Source organism: Pseudorca crassidens, chromosome 8, assembly GCF_039906515.1.
Source record: "Pseudorca crassidens isolate mPseCra1 chromosome 8, mPseCra1.hap1, whole genome shotgun sequence".
NCBI classification, from domain to species: Eukaryota; Metazoa; Chordata; class Mammalia; order Artiodactyla; family Delphinidae; genus Pseudorca; species Pseudorca crassidens.
This window is the reverse complement of record NC_090303.1, coordinates 102,457,119-102,473,600: the sequence shown is the minus strand read 5'-3', so window position 1 is coordinate 102,473,600 and position 16,482 is coordinate 102,457,119. Positions and strand designations below refer to the sequence as shown.

The window sequence follows — 16,482 nt, the reverse complement described above, 5'->3', positions numbered from 1 at the left end:
AACAGAATCTACCTACACATCAAAAAATGATGCAGCATGATCAAGTAGGGATTATTACAGAATGCAAGGGTGGTTCAATATTAGGAAATCCACCATATTAACTAGCTAAGGAAGAAAACCACATGTTCCATTTATTATAAAGAAATCATACAACATGCAACACTCATTCATGTTATAACATTCCAAAATATAGCAGTTGACAGATACTTTCTTAACATATTTGTATAACTTTCTTAACATATATTTGTATACGTGTGTAAGTATGTACATACACACAGCAGCCCAAAAGCCAGCATCTTACTTATTTTAGAAACACCAGAAACTATTCCACTAAAGTAAGGAACAAAAGGATAATGCCCACTAACTCCACTCCTATTTAACATTATTTGGAGGCAATGGCCACTGCAGCATGTCAAAATAAAGAAAAGAAAAGGCAATCAGAGTTCCTAAAAACAGCAAGGAAGAGGGAAAGCAATCTCTATTTGCCAATGACAAAATTCTGTATCTGGAAAACCCTAAAGATCAAGGGAAAAATTCATACAAACAATAAGAGCATTTTGTAAAGTAGCAGATTATAAAATTAACACAAATACAGTTTATGCTGAACACCTGCCTTCCTTCTGGGACTCTGGAATTCTGGTCTGTGCTAGGCAGGAGGTGCCATGACCAGCCCCCAATAAAAACTCTGGGCACTGAGAAAGGATTCCGGATGCTTGCTCCTGGTTTCCTCCAGACTCTGCCCCATGTGCCTTTTTCCTTGGCTGTTCTTGCTTTTACCTTTTCACTATCATCCTGTGCTTGTTCCTAGCAAATCAATGAACCTGCGGGTGGTCTGTGGGACCCTCACCACACCCCAATCCATAAAGAGCTTCTAAAAATAAAGAAGCAAAAGACTTAAAAACCCACAGAAAAACTGGCTAGAGAAACGAAGAGACAGGAAACAGAAACGCAAATGCCTCTTAACCATACGAAAAGATGCTCATCTTCCCACATAATAATATAAGAAATTCAAATTAAAACTACAATAAGATATCATTTCCTACCTTCTAGATTGGTAAAAAAAAAATTTAATTTGGCAATTACTCTGCTGGTGAGTCTGTAAGAAGCCGTAGGCACTCTCACACGTTGCTGGTGAAGACACACACTACGGAGTGGGATTTGACACTGTCTAGCAAAATTACACATGCACTTACCCTTTGACCCAGAAATCCCACTTCTAGAAACTTATCTCAGAGATGCTCCAGAAAAAATGCAAAAAGACAAATGCACTGCACTGGCTACGTTGCAGTCTTTTAGTAATAACAAAATGCTCAAAAAATGACGGGGACATGTCTAAAGAACTCCAGAAACAGCCTGAATGGGCTTCTGCTGGCCACATCTGGACAATTTAAGCGTCAAAACAAATAATGGCAATAAGAAATCATAATCCACTGAATACAGTAAGAATGACATAAATAACTCTTTGAACAAGATAATAACCCATACAGACGATAAATAAATAAATGGAAACCACAGAAAAGTGCATCCTCACAGTAAAATGTTAACTAATAAATGTACAAGATACTAAAGTTTAAAAACCACAATATTGCAACCATCACTGTAATAATCCATTAGAAGAAGAATCACCACCAATGGATACTAAAACTAATGGCTGAAAGTTTAAGGAAGAACAGGGCATCTGCATAATCTCATAATATCTCTCCACAAATGACATTAATTACAAAGGGGAAAACAGTAACCGTACAATGAAGAAATCTAGTCGACACCACCGTATCCAAACAATCCAAATGAATGTCATCAACTGTCTTCAGCCTTCTGATGGGATGAGTAAGTTCTGGGGAGCTAACGGGCAACACAGTGATCATAGTTCATAATAATGTTTTATACTTGAAAGTTGCCAAGACAAGTGGATCTTAAATTATTCTCCCCACAAAAAAAAGAAAAAAGGTAATTATGTGACGGGATGGAGGTGTTAGTATTGTAATGTGATAATCATTTTGCAATATATAAATGTACCAAATCAACACGTTGTAACCTTAAACTTATGCAATGTTTGTGTCAAGTACAGCTCAATAAAGCTGGAGGGGAAAAGCCTTCTGATGTGATGCACTGAGAAGCTTTGACATCACTTGTGGTACTCCTGACAAAAATACACACCCTGTATCTGTCAGAAAGAAACACCAGGCAAGCCTAAATTGAGGAACATGATCTATAACAACTGACTGTCAAAAATGTCGCTGTCCTGAAAGACAGAAAAAGGCTAAGGAACTGGTCCAGTGAAATGAGACTAAAAAGACACGATGACAGGCAAACACAGTGTACGGTGCCGGATGAGGGCAGAGAGCTGCACGTCCAGAGACATAATGGGACCATTAATGGGATCCAGACTTAGTAGACAACTCTACTGCATAAACGTTAAATTTTCTGATTTTGATCACTGGTCTGTGACTATATGAGAGAAGGTCTTTGTTTTCATAAAGGATACACTGAAGTATCTTGGTATAAAACAGCACGATGTCTGCGACTTACAAACAGTTCAGAAAATAATAATGTGTATAGTATATAGAGAACAATAAAGCAAATGTTAATAGTTGGTAAACTGGATAGAGAATATACAGCCGGCTTTTTGGTACTCTTATTGCAGCTTTTCAGTAGATCTGACAGTTTTCAAAGTAAGTTTAAAAATATAAAAATCTTCAAAAATACGAAAAGTTCAGTTAAGACAAGTAACACTATAGTTTTTGTGGGATATTCTCTGAACACTAAGCAGCCTAGTAATTCACTTAAGTAAATGAAGCCTCATCTCCGGAGCAGGCAGAGCCGTGGTCCATATTATCATGGCTCCCAGCTCACCTGTGCTCACTGAGCTGGTCTCAGGGCTCATTAGAGGAGGCCAGGCTCCCAGGATGAAATTTATTTGCAATTAAAAAATACTATTTAGTACACTGTCTACTCAGTCATTAAGGTCCACTATGTATAATTCAGTGTGAATTTTTCTGTTAGAATTTAGCACTAGGAAAAGTTTTTTCACCTGAGAAACAGGTATTTCTCTTCCTTCCCGATGACAGGAATTAAATAACTGATGATGACCCTCTTATAATTTTGTCAGACAGGAAAACTAAGGCCAAATGTGAGGCCGGTCGGCTGCACCACTGGTCTACAGTTTAGGGTGACGCCCCAGGCCCATTCTTTTCCTTGGTCCTAGTTATTTTTAATCTGCATTTTACCCCCTTTTTATTGTATTCTGAGGTAAAAGTCAATCCAAAAACCACTTAGCTCTATGGGAAATATAAGAGCTACTAACAAGCTTAAATAAATTTAGGCTCTTCCACGCTGCTCCATCTGGCCACACACTGGACACTGGAAATTTATCATTAACCACTGTTGTTTCCACAACAGAACATGTCCATGTGAAACCCACTGGGAAGATTCCAGGCCACTGTTTCTAAGTCCTGACACCAAAGCCTACGACGGCCTGAAGACAATAACATAACTGGGCCATAAAACAAAGAGATTCTGAAGTTACATCTCCAAGTGAGATACCACCTACCTCAAAAGGTCAAAACTGAGCACCACATTTTAGATATTTACAGCAAGAATGATGAGTAGGGTCCCCAGCTTACTATTAGTAGAGGTATGACAAACCCTGTGGGCACATGTTATTGCTTCTGCCAAGAAATGCTTTGCATTTCAATAGTTTTACAAGACCAAAACCACAAAAACAAAAAATCTCACGTGCAAATGTGAGAAGGAAAAATTCTTTTACCTGCTTCCTGCACTCTTGACACAAACAGACCTCAGGTGGGTGTGGGGTGAACACCAGTTCCTGGGAGGAGGGGTTGAATAAGGAAGCCAACAACTGGGCGGGGGGTTAATATCGATACTGGTTTGGGCTTGGGTTTTGGATAGCAAAACAACTTCTAAAATAAAGAGCCCTGGAACTTCTGGTACAATGTGTATTTCAAAAAGGAAAATTAGTACAAGCAAAGAGGCAGTTTTTTTCCAGCCTGTAACCACCACCGGTGGCTTCAGCAGCAAAAGGAAAGAACGATCCGTAGGAGACGGACTGAAGCAAATTAAAGAGACACCCCTACAAGGTTGTCAAGGAAACTAAACCACGTGCATTTCTCTACAGAAAAGAATCAAGGCTAAGGTGAACATACCATGGAATATTTTGTGGAAAAAATGATTAAAACCCCATCTTGAAAGACCTTTAAGCGGCTAAATTTACTTCCAGCCTACTTTATGAGGTACTTCACCTACACTGCAAGCAGGCAAGCTTGAATTTCTAGACCACCAGCTAGACGGATTCGGTGAGCACCTTCCTAAAACCAGCGAAGCGGGGGCCACTGAAAGAAAGTACAGGAAATTTCCTAAGGTCTCTTTTGCATATCCCAACAACATCAAAAGAAACAATCACACCCCAAAAGTAATGCGAAATAAAAACTATACCACAAACAGGCTTTCCCAAATTTAGACTTTCTGTTTTTCAAAATGGAGTCTTTTTGGGTTTTTTTTTTTTTTAAGTGAAAAGGCAACTCTATGCAAACTAAAGCAAGAGCTTAGCCCGAGAGAACCATTCACTCCTGGAAGAGAGCAGAGTAGGCTGCAAAAAAAGGTGTCAACTTGGTAGATGAATATAAAAACCTCCACAAGTGAGAATCATGAGCAAGGAGAAATGGCATGCGTTTGCGAACCCAAAACGAGGGTCCCTTTTAAGAACGTGAAAAGGTAGGGGCACCGTCAGGCAGGCAGAAGGCAAGCGACGACAGCGGGGTCTGCAGCCGCCTGCCTGAAACCTGGCATCCCGGGAGGCCCCGGCCGAGCGCGGAGAGAGGAGGTGGGAGGCGAGGCGAGCCGGCCCGACTCCTCCCCTCGGTCCTCTTCGCATCAAGGGGAGCGAGCTCCGCGCGTGGCCCTCGCGGGCGTGGAGGAGAGGAGCGGGGCGCGGAGACGGGCCGGCCCCCCGAACCTGCCCAGCTGTAGGCCGAGACCCGGGCCCCGGGCGGAGCGCCTCCAGGTGAGAGAGGGGGCGGGCCGCGGGCAGGTGCTCGGCGCCGGGGCTAGAGCGGGGCCGCGCTGGAGCGGGGTGGGCACCCGCAGCTCTTACCCGGTGCCGCAGTCCACCACGCAGGGAGGCAGGGAGCCCGCCATGCTCGGCACGCGCGCCGCTCCGTCCACGCTGGCTGCCCGGGAGGTCCCGCCGCTGTCCGCTTGCCGCGCTAACCCCGCGCCGCCCGCTCCCGGGATCCTCCGCAGCGCCTCTGCCGGGAGCCCGGATGCTCTCCTCAGCCCACGTGACGCCTCTCCTGACTGACCAATCACGGCGCGGGCACGCCCCGTTTCCCCGTCCCCGCCCCCTGTCCGCCATCTTTAGTGCTGGCGGCGGAGCCTCGTTGCCCATACGCCCAACCTTGCTGCTGGAGAGCCTGAGGGCTATTTTTAACTGACTTACGGTGAACGTGACCCCGTTTCCGAAGGCTGACTCCTTCTCATCCTTTAAGTCTCCGCCTAAATGTCACCTTCTTAGATTAGTTGTCTGTGATCACCCACTAGGTGCCCTCCCTGCACCTTACTCTCTTATCTCAACAATCTATTGCTTTCATTCACAACATTTGGAGTTTATATTTTTATTTGTAGTCTGTCCTCCCATTGGAATATAAACTCCGCTAGGATAGGGCTCCTGAATATCTTACCATTGATCACCGGATGCTTAGCACAGTATTTGGTGCATTCATGGGAGGCACCCAAATGTTTTTTGAATGAATAAAGAAAAAAATTGCCGTTAGAATTCTTATACCTACCAGAACAGTGCATGCCTTCCTCTATAAAAGAAAAACCTATAAAACAAACGCATGGTCAGCCTTTAGGAATGAATGACCTTAGATTGGGTTAACACTACCCCAAGATCATTATGGAAAATGTTTTCAAGTATCAAAGATGGGATGATGTCCAAAAGTTCTTACTGGAACCCTGGGATCAAAGTAGGCAACCACTTACCGACTATGTTATAAAGGTACTGAAAGTCCCACTTCCTTCCTCCTCCCTCCCTATAATAAATTCCTGACATTATTTTTTAGGAGCTTTCTGGAGACATAGTTCCATGTAGTTTAACTGGTATTAAAAGCACATGGGTTTTTTTCCTGTTTTTTTGGAGGGTCTTGCCAGACGGCTTGTGGGATCTTAGTTCCCCCGACCAGGGATGGAACCCATGTCCCGTGCAGTGGAAGTGTGGAGTCCTACCACTGGACCAGCAGCTTTTAAGTCCCTTAAAAGCACTTTTAAACTGCTTTTTCCCTAGGAAAAGTAGTAGATTAGTTGGTCATGCTAGGTAACCCATGATCATTCCTTTTTTTTTTTTTAACCTATTCAGTTCAAATAAGAGCCAGATCTAGAAATTTTTAAAGGGAACTAGAAAGAAAAGTAGAAGGTGGGAGGAAAAGGAAAGGTCAGGAGTGTGGAGGAATCCCAGTATAGGACCCAGAGGCTGGGGGCAAAGGCTCACTCCTTTGTATTTTGCCAAAGCCCTGCCCAGCCCCACTTTTCCACGGCCGTCATCAGAATGTTGTAAACTCTAGACTGCAGACTGCCAGCACTGCCACGTCTTTCATTCGCTTAATACATATTTATCAAGTGCCTACTATGAGACAGGCCTTGTATTAGATTGGGTATGAAACAGTAAGTGGGACATTTACAGTGTCTGCCCCCAAGACTTTAGAGTCTAGTGAGAGATAGCAACAGTAAACAGGCAGTTGCAATACAGTGTAATCCAAGTTGGTGCAAGTCCAGGGTGACCAGAAAGCCATTAACAGGGCACCTAAACCTGTCTTGGGAGTCAATGAAATCTTCTCAAAGCAACGGTGTCTAAGCTGAAAGCCAGAAGGTGGGTGGAGAATAGCTTGATGGTGGAGAGGGTGGGGTGGGAGAATGTTTCTGGGGTGGGAAACACATACAAAGGCCTGGAGGACCTCAAGACTCATATATGGGCCCGTCCCCTTCACCAGGGAAGAAGCCTTAATGGAATTTGGAACTGGCTCGTAATAAAGGATGTGCCTTTTGGGGGAGTGTCCCTTTTGCATAGGACTTATTGGAAATGGTGACCATGGCCAGTAGCTGGTAGTAAACAAAAGACTTCCTGACTTCAATTATTTCCTCTAGACACCACTAACCCTTGATGTACGAGTTAAGGTGTTTTCCCTTAAGATGGCACAGGAAATAGCAAATTTTATTATTTCATATAATAGAAAATCCAGAAATCCCAGGATAATTCAACCATTCCATGACATCACTGTGGGCCTGTACATTCTGTTCTACCAGACTCTGCAGATTGGCCTTGGTGCTCAGACAGATCCCCTTGCTGTTGTGGAAATGGGTACAGCCGCTCCATCCACCATAACTGTAATGGGCAAAGACAGAGGGAGAAATGCCCCATCCTGGTTCTTTTCTAAGAAGGAGAGGGAGGAAGGTGTCCCTAGAAGTCCCTAGCTGCGTTCTCTCATTTCATTATCCAGCTCCATGAGTTTCCCAGGGCTACTGTAACAAAGCACCACAAACTGGGCAGCCTAAAGCAACAGACATTTATTATCTCACAGTGGGGTAGAAGGCCAAAATCAGGATGTCAGCAGGGGGCTTCCCTGGTGGCGCAGTGGTTAAGAATGTGCCTGCCAATGCAGGGGACACGGGTTCGAGCCCTGGTCCAGGAAGATCCCACATGCCGCGGAACAACCAAGCCCATGCACCACAACTACTGAGCCTGCGCTCCAGAGCCCACGAGCCACAACTACTGAGCTTGAACACCACAACTACTGAAGCCCGTGTGCCTAGAGCCCATGCTCCACAACAGGAGAAGCCTCCGCAGTGCGAAGCCCGCACACAGCAACGGAGAGTAGCTCCCGCTCGCCGCAACTAGAGAAAGCCCTCGCACAGCAACGAAGACCCAACGCAGCCACAAAAAAAAAAGATGTCAGCAGGACCAGCCCTCTCGAAAGACTCTAGGAGGAAAGTCAGAAAACCCTGGTGTTCCTTGGTTTATAGTTGCATCTCTCCTGTCTCTGCCTCTTCATGACGTGGTGTTCTCTCTGTGTGTTTCTGCATCATCAGATGGTGTTCTCTTCTTATAAAGACCAGTCATATTGGATTAAGGCCCACCCTAATGACCTCATCTTACCACGATTCCATCTGCAAAGGCCTTGTTTCCAAATACAATCACATTGGGCTTCCCTGGTGGCGCAGTGGTTGAGAGTCCGCCTGCCGATGCAGGGGACACGGGTTCGTGCCCCGGTCCGGGAAGATGCCACATGCCGCGGAGCGGCTGGGCCTGTGAGCTGTGGCCGCTGAACCTACGCGTCCGGAGCCTGTGATCCGCAACGGGAGAGGCCACAACAGTGAGAGGCCCGCGTACCGCAAAAAAAAATAAATAAATATATGATCACATTACAGGTACCAGGGTGAGGATTCCAACATATCTTTTTGGGAGACAGTTCAACTCATAACACCAGCCTATGCCAAAAACAGTCATTGGTAAGGGGAACTGATAGACTGTGATTGGTTTAGACTATTAAAGACCATACTCTTGGGCTGGAGCGGGGCTTCAAGTCCTCAGAAGCATATGGTACCAATGCCTGATGGGAATGGGATTTAATGAGCAATAAGGGGAATGACAACAGTCTCTGCCTCACTCGCTATTTTCCTAATTAAACCGTATATTCTAACTGATTCTATGCCTTTTCATTCCTTTAGCCTGTGCTTGGAATTGTCATTTAAATAACTCATCCTTAGGGAGTTCCTGGCAGTCCAGTGCATTCCAGACTCTGTGCTTCCACTGCAGGGGACACAGGTTCCATCCCTGGTCGGGGAACTAAGATCCCCCATGCCAGGCAGTGTGGCCAAAAATATATATAAATAAATTAAATAAATAAATAAATAAATAATTCATCCTGGCTGACCCAGGTGGAGATCTGCCCCCTCTCTGAAGCTTTCCCTCAACTTCCAGAAAGAGTAATTGCTCTCTCCTCTGGGCTCCCAGAGAGCCTCCTACATCTTTCCACATTTTCACTTACCTGATGGCATCATTATGGTTATGCTTCCATAGCCCTTGGTACACCAGGAGCTCTCTGAGAGTAGAACTATGTCCCGTATAATTTTATGTCTCCAGTTCATCGGACACTTCCGGCATTTTGTAGCCACCCAGTGAATGGTTACTGAATAAATGAAAGTCATCCAGCAATTTTTAAGCCTCTCAATTATACATGACACTTGCTTTTATTTGCTGTCATCATCAAAAGCAAATAAAAGCGAAGGTTATGTAATAATTTCTGTGTTCGTGTTTTTACTGTTTTTTCTATACATTACAGCCCATTCTTCTGTGTTATTCTTCTTATATCATAAACTCCTATAGATCAGAGACTGATGGCATCCCTTTTGACAAAGGTCAAAACACCAACAGAGAAATAAACGTCCCATTCTGTAAGTAGCACTTCAAGTACAGTCTCTATTAATTATATTGCTAAGGTTTGCTCCCTCCAACATACTTAGCAAAACTCTACCATCTCCTTGTAATGAGAGGAATGTTTTATCAGTAGCTGGCTTTCCGTGGCAGGAATGAGCATCTCTTTATGGTGCTTCTACCCAACAATAGCCTTCTTCTCCCCTCCCCCAACCCGCAAAAAGGCAGAAACAGGGGAACTGGAATGCTTCCTGTACAGAATTCAGCATCACTTCCGTGGCAGATGATGTGACCGTTTCCTACTCTCCTGAGGGCTGCATAACCCAGCATCACTCTCAAGTGAACTTTTAATAAACATCTTTTGATGGTGGTTACAATGCATTTTTATGCATATGAAGACAACTTAAAAACAAAATAATCAGGACTTATAGAGACTGTCAATCTAATGGAATTTAGTCAGGGCACACTCGGACAATGTGATCTTAATTTCCTGCATTTAACTAGTCGTGCTGGGCCAAGAAGGGAAAAGAACACAAAAACTAAAGGCTGTCTTGAAAAACTGCCCACCTAGCAGCTCTGTGAATCTTAATTTGCAGAGCTGTGGGTAGGAGCGATCTGTGTGTTCTCTGTTGCCATGAGCATACAAATAGAGAAAGGAGTACCCAAAAAGTAGGGCCCATTCCTTTGAAAGCAGCTGGCATTCTCCTTTAAGAGGAAGGGCCTGTCACTGCACTCAAAGGACCTCCCAGAGGTCTTGGCAATAGTGTGAGAAAATGGTCCAAGCTGGAGTTGATTGGCCGGAGTGTGCTGAATTGGTAACAGACATAAAACCACAAGATTGGTAAGGAAATCACCTAAAGCTCTGACCTTATTCAGATCAACTCTGCTGTTTCTGCCTCCACCCGTGGCAATGATTCCGACTGGAACACTCCATCCCCTACGCCTCTTCCTGCTCCCCTCCTGTGCCGTCCATTCAATCCCTTGTGTCTATGACCCTGCTTTTTCTCCTACTGTCACTCTTGCTAAACTACTCCATAGCTTCCTGCCAGCCAGCCTATCGCCATGTTTTGCCCATCCAAGACATCTTGGGGTGAATTATGCTGCTAGGAGAAGCAGCATGCCAAAAACCCAGAAAGTTTGTACATCATGTCAGTCTCCCTTCCCCACAACCTTCAATGACTCTTTATTGTTATGGAATTTGATCCAAACCCTCAAGCTGGCATTCAGGGTCCTCCATGATCTGTTCCCAAGTCACCTTTCCAATCTCATCTCACATGATGCCCTTGACACGTCTGGGCACAGCCGACCGCGGACCAAACCATTGCTATTGTCTGGTCTTCGTGCAGGCTCCTCAGTCTAGAACATTCTTCTTTACCTACCCCATCCTCTACATCCATTCCATTCAAAGCTCATTCGTCCTTCCAATTTCAGTTCAAATCCACTTCATTTATTCATTCAACAAAACAGGATGCGTGCTTCCTCACGGCTCTAGTCAGAATCAATCACCAATTCTGTGTCAGAGTCTACAGATGAAGTCTGCAGATGTGCATTTTAATGAGGTCTTCTGCTCTACTAAACAGTCTTATGGTTTTATTTGTAACTACTCCCTATCCACTTCTCATGGAGAAAACTAAATTATAACAGTATCTTAGTTTACAAAGCATTTTCACTCCATCACACATTTAATCTTCATAACAATCCCATGAGGGAGATATTATAAAAACCTCTCTGAAATAAAGAACTGGAGACTCGTACTTTTCAAATTAGGATATATTAAAAGTTTAATTTTGTTCTGGGCACTTTCTTTAGGCGCCCTTGAGAAAACAGGAAAATGCTAAAGTGTTCAAAGCCAGCATCTGTTATGCATAGGTTCAATATATGTTAGAGCCAGAAGGAATCTCAGCAGTTGGTCCTTCAGCCTAACCCAGTCCTTTGATAATTTCAAATACACTTTGAAATTTTTGAGCTCTTCACCTTGAATGTTTTCTATTTCCAGTAACAAATGCCCATGAACTCCCATTAGGCAATTACTATATGTTCTAGAGACTGAGTAATATCCAATAAAAATCTAATTCTTTTGCCAATCGGAATGAAACTGCTGAGTAGCGGAATTGGACGCCAAGCAATCTGGACGGAATGTACTGCCAAGAGCTCTAAGTACAAACGTTTCTCGCCATTGTGCAATCTCACAAGCAACAGGTTTTGGAGGAGTTGTCTTCCCAGGGGCCTCTCCTTTCCTTTTTGATGCTCATTCTAGAACATTTTTTAGAAGCATCACAGAACTCATATAATTATAAGGGAATAAAGGAAGCAAGACTGTTCCATTTCAACATGTCTTCACTGGGTATTGACTTGGTCCCTTTGGGCAGGAAAAGATGCGCGGGGAAACTTAAAGAATTTCTACCCGAACAGTGACAGGTAGGAGGGTGCAAAGTGAGAACCCATACCTGCTGAGTTTGTCTTTTCATCCAGCTGAAACTCTGGTTGCAACAAAGTGTATCTGAAACTGGACACACAACCACAATGTTTCCATGTCTTATCTTACTATTTCTTGTGCTTCTTACTTATCAAGGTACAGTATGAATTCTAAGCAAGAGTAGTTTGCAGAAAAACATTTGGTCACTGTGTTCCCAATAATTATAACTGATAAGAAATAGCTATCAGTAGCTAGTGGGAAGCAGCCGCATAGCACAGGGACATCAGCTCGGTGGTTTGTGACCACCTAGAGGAGTGGGATAGGGAGGGTGGGAGGGAGAGAGACACAAGGGGGAAGAGATATGGGAACATATGTATATGTATAACTGATTCACTTTGTTATAAAGCAGAAACTAACACACCATTGTGAAGCAATTATACTCCAATAAAGATGTAAAAAAAAAAAAAGAAAAAGAAAAGAAATAGCTATCAGTCAAGATAAAAATTATACTGTATTCTTAATCCAGATATTTTTAGTTGTATTCGTTTGTACCAACAAAAAATGTATAAAATTAAATTTACTTGTTTATTGGAGTATGGAAAGAGGCTAAATTTTGAAGTCTTTCAGAACTGTGTTCAGATCTCATCTTAGAAACTTAAATATGTTTCTGCATGAGTTAGTTAACATCTCTAAGCTTTAGTTGCCTTATCTGTAAGGAAGGATTTTTCTGAGTTTTCAAATTAGCTTATAAAAATACCAGGCATTGTAACATGTAAAGTGTTCAATAGCATTACTGCCCTGATTCTCAGTGACTGCTTTCCTCTGATTAGTAATTCTCTTAACCTTAGATTTTTGTGGCCACAATCACAGCTCTGTTCCAGCTATTTGGATTATAACTAAGGGATTAAAAAAAAAAAGGATTGACATAGACCTATCGTCACTCATACTTAAGATTTGAGACATTTTTCCATTAGTGGAGATGAGCTATGTTGAATCATTCATGTCCTCTTACCAGCTCTCCCTTGTGACCAAGGACACTTTATTGTCATGGTGCTAAAGATTTTGTGATTCAGAGATAAATAGTCTGTATTGGTGAAAGGTCCAGGCTTGGAAGCCAAATTCCCTTGGTTTGAATTTCAGCTCTGACTTTATGCATTTATTAGCAAGTACCTTTTAGATGCTGGCAGTGGGCTAAGTGATTGGGGTCTAAAGATGAACGCCTGTGCGGGGACGGGTAGAGGAGGAAATGTATACATGTCAGCCTCTGAACATGCTAGGATAGACGGGGACATTGTAGGGAACGCCAAGAAGAGAAGAATTAATTCTCATCAGGAAAACTAAGACAAGCTCCACAGGGGGAGAGACATCTAAAAATAAAACAATGAAAAGTGGGAAAAGAAGAACAGCATTTGCAAAGGCACAGAGGCTTATTCCAGGAAATGACTAGTCCAGTGTGAGCCAACGCAGGATACGTTCGTTGGTTGGGATGAAGTTAGAAAGAAGAGTCTGAAATCAAATTGCGCAAAACCTTCAGCACTATTGTATGACATTATAGTTTATTCTAGACAATAAATATCCAAAGATTTCGCAGGAGGAAAGTGTGTGTGTGTGTGTGTATGTCTGGAGGGAATAGAGAGGATGAGATTGAATGCAAGGATGTTAACTAAGGAACCAATGAAGTAGTTGAAATAGAGGGTCATGATGGCAGTAGGAATAGAAAAGATATTTCAGTGGTAGAAATATGGAAATAAAAGGTCTCAGGGACCAGTTGGCTTTGTTTTTTTTAAGTGAGGAAGAGGAAGACAAAATAATTGCTATATTTAGCTTGTATGGTTCTGTGTATGGGGAAGCCATGAACTGAGGTCAAAGAAGGACCAGCAGGTTCCCTTTGAAGCACTTCCTGGACATCAAGGGAAAGATGCTCAGGAAGCAGTTGGAAATGCTGGTCTGGAGCTGAGCAGAGAGGGGAGATGCTCTTCATTCCTCCAGTGCCATAAAAAGGATGTCACTAACTCTCTGTTATGTTTGGAAGAGGCAAGGTGGGGCTTTGGGTTATTCATCTTTGTCTTTGCCTATGGCACAGGGACATAGAGATGTCAAAACTCTTCCCACTGCACCACAAGACTACTCTCTCCAGTTATCTGCCCGGCTCTTTCAGCTATCATAAGTTTGACGTGCATCCCAGTTTCAATTATTTGGTCCCATTGTCTCCATAAATTTATTTATACTTAGATCATGTGTCCTAAATTTTAGCTTGGACAATACAGGAACCTTACTCTTCAGCTATCTGTCACCCACACACTCTGTCACTGGTTTGCATATCCTTCTTGTGTTCCGCTAACACAGCAAAAATCTCTTAGTCACTGAACAAGCACATACCCCATCAGAGGTCCCAGTTTTTACTAGAGTCCGTCTACCTTACAACTATTTATTTTTTTTAATCCAGGAGCTCTTAGAAAAACTGGTTTAAGGAATGGAAGAAGGAAAGAGGTGATAAAGAAAACAAGGTCAGCTTAAGAGAGATGATCCCAGGTCAAACTTCCAGGTTAAGCTGGTCTGCCTCAAAGTACCTTCCGTCATACAGGTATTATGTAAGAAAACAGATAGTGGACCCATTACCCCTGTCTGAGGGAACTTCATTCTCAAAACGACATTGTAAGAAGGGCATCATTAATATCCCAGTGCTACAGATTCTGGGATTGCTCTCTGTGTCGCTGCCTGAAACTCTAGATTCCATTTCTTCAAAAATGTAAACACCTCTTGGGCGGTTAAGAGGTTTAGGGCTTTCACAGATCATCATAAATTAGCGGTTGCTTTCCTGAGCCAGCTACTGAGGAAACAGGATATTTGATGCAGGACACAGAGGGCAGGCGTGGCGGGGAGAAGAGGATTGTTTGTTTTTTTTAAGGTTTGGACAACTGCCAGGGGCACTGAATATTTAATTACTACTGCAGGAAGAGAATAATATCGAAGCAGAAAACCTCACAGAACCATAGAAGAAGGGCTTAAGGCAGCTTGAGGGCTCTAGGACCTGGCCCCCCAAGGAGAACAACCCTGGGATAGAGTAGATTGTGCTGTGCTCCTTCCTTACCCTGCAGAGCCCCGGCTTCTGGGATGCAAATCTAAGTCCATACATTGCCAGCGACACAATAATAGTATTTGTGGGTAATCAAATAGAACATCTAATATTCTTCATATGTTCTGAGTCCAAACAACTGAATGTAAAATGAACTTTTGGAACTCCATCCATATTTACGTGGGGAACTGTCTAATAATAAAAATAGCTATCATTTTAAAATTTTGTTTTATTGAAACATAGTTAATTTACAATGTTGTGTTAATTTCTACTGTACAGCAAAATGATTCAGTTTTACATATATACATTCGTTTTCTTATTCTTTTCCATTATGGTTGATCACAGGATGTTGAATATAGTTCCCTGTGCAAAATAGCTAACATTTAAAAAAACTCACTAATCACTGTGCTAAATGCTTTACATGAGTACTTTTATTTAATCCCTAAAACAGCTCTGGGAGGTTGGTTCTATTGTTAATATGCTCATTTTGTAGATAAGGAAGCAAGTTTAGAACTAAGTGGTGGATCCAGGATTCCAAGGCAGCAATCAGACACACTCATCAGGCAAGACACTTGTGTTCAATGATAGTCCCTGGTTTTCTCATTCCAGAAAGAAGAAAATCTTGTCAATCAGCCCGGCAGTTCTGGGTGTTATCTTCACAAGAGATGGTGTGAGTAGTGATTAAAGGTGGGGATCTTGATCCAAGTGGACATGGGTTCCAGTTCTGACTCTGCCACATGCAATCTGAGTTACCCTGGACAAGTTCTCACCCTCTCTGAAACTTAATACATTCATCTGTAAAAGAGGGGGAAACAAGGCCGACCATGTAGAAATGGTGTGAAGATTAAATAAACTGACAGAAAGTGTGCCTGGAACTTCATAAGCATTCAATAAATGGCAACAACTCCTCTGTCTGCCATCCCTGCTTTGATGGCAGACATATAAGCTCTGGAGTATCTGGAAATATGCAATATCTACCAAGAAATTGCAAGGATTTCACCAAAACAGTAGAGGTAGATCATGCCTTCTAGTTCTTCTCTGGATTCTTACCTAGAATCCCCACCGTGACCGCGCCCCCCCCCCCAAGTAATATACAAACAGGCAGATGGTCAGAAGCATTTCACAAAGCCTATAGCAGTAGCCATCCTCATAGTGATGCAGTTATATCTATAACCCTCACTGAGATTACCTACAGTTGACAAAAGAGAAAAATGATGCAAGTTCTCAAGCTCAATTGGTTGGGCCGGTTAGATCAATTGCTAGGTTAAAAAACAAACAAACCACAACAAAAACCCGGCCACCTCTTGTATTTATCTTTGCTACTTTGTCCATGGAGTAGAAGGTACTGGAAAATAAGGGGGAAAACACAAAAGATGACAAGCTATTCCAGAAAAGTTTCGGTGGATTTCTACGGTTACGTATGCTAGTCTTAAATAGCTCGGTCTACAAGCCCTGCTCTGCCACTGACCGGCTCCGCTGTCTTGGACAAGTTACTTAACCTCTAGTTTCAGTTTCCTCATCTGCAACTTTGGAATATCGAAATGC

At 43.0% G+C, this 16,482-nt stretch overlaps 1 protein-coding gene across 4 annotated transcripts in view; it reads right to left on the bottom strand.

Annotated features, from left to right (window-relative positions):
* Positions 1-5,274, bottom strand: part of LOC137229496 (actin-related protein 3B) — a 344,507-nt gene extending 339,233 nt beyond the window's left edge. Inside the window, exon 1 of one of the 4 annotated variants that reach the window (XM_067747539.1) lies at positions 5,111-5,274. In XM_067747539.1, coding sequence (XP_067603640.1) covers positions 5,111-5,154 — 44 coding nt within the window. In that variant the 5' untranslated portion in view covers positions 5,155-5,274. The remainder of the gene's footprint in view (positions 1-5,110) is intronic. The other 3 variants (XM_067747544.1, XM_067747541.1, XM_067747548.1) reach the window with 3 other exon arrangements.
* Positions 5,275-16,482: the final 11,208 nt, after the last annotated feature.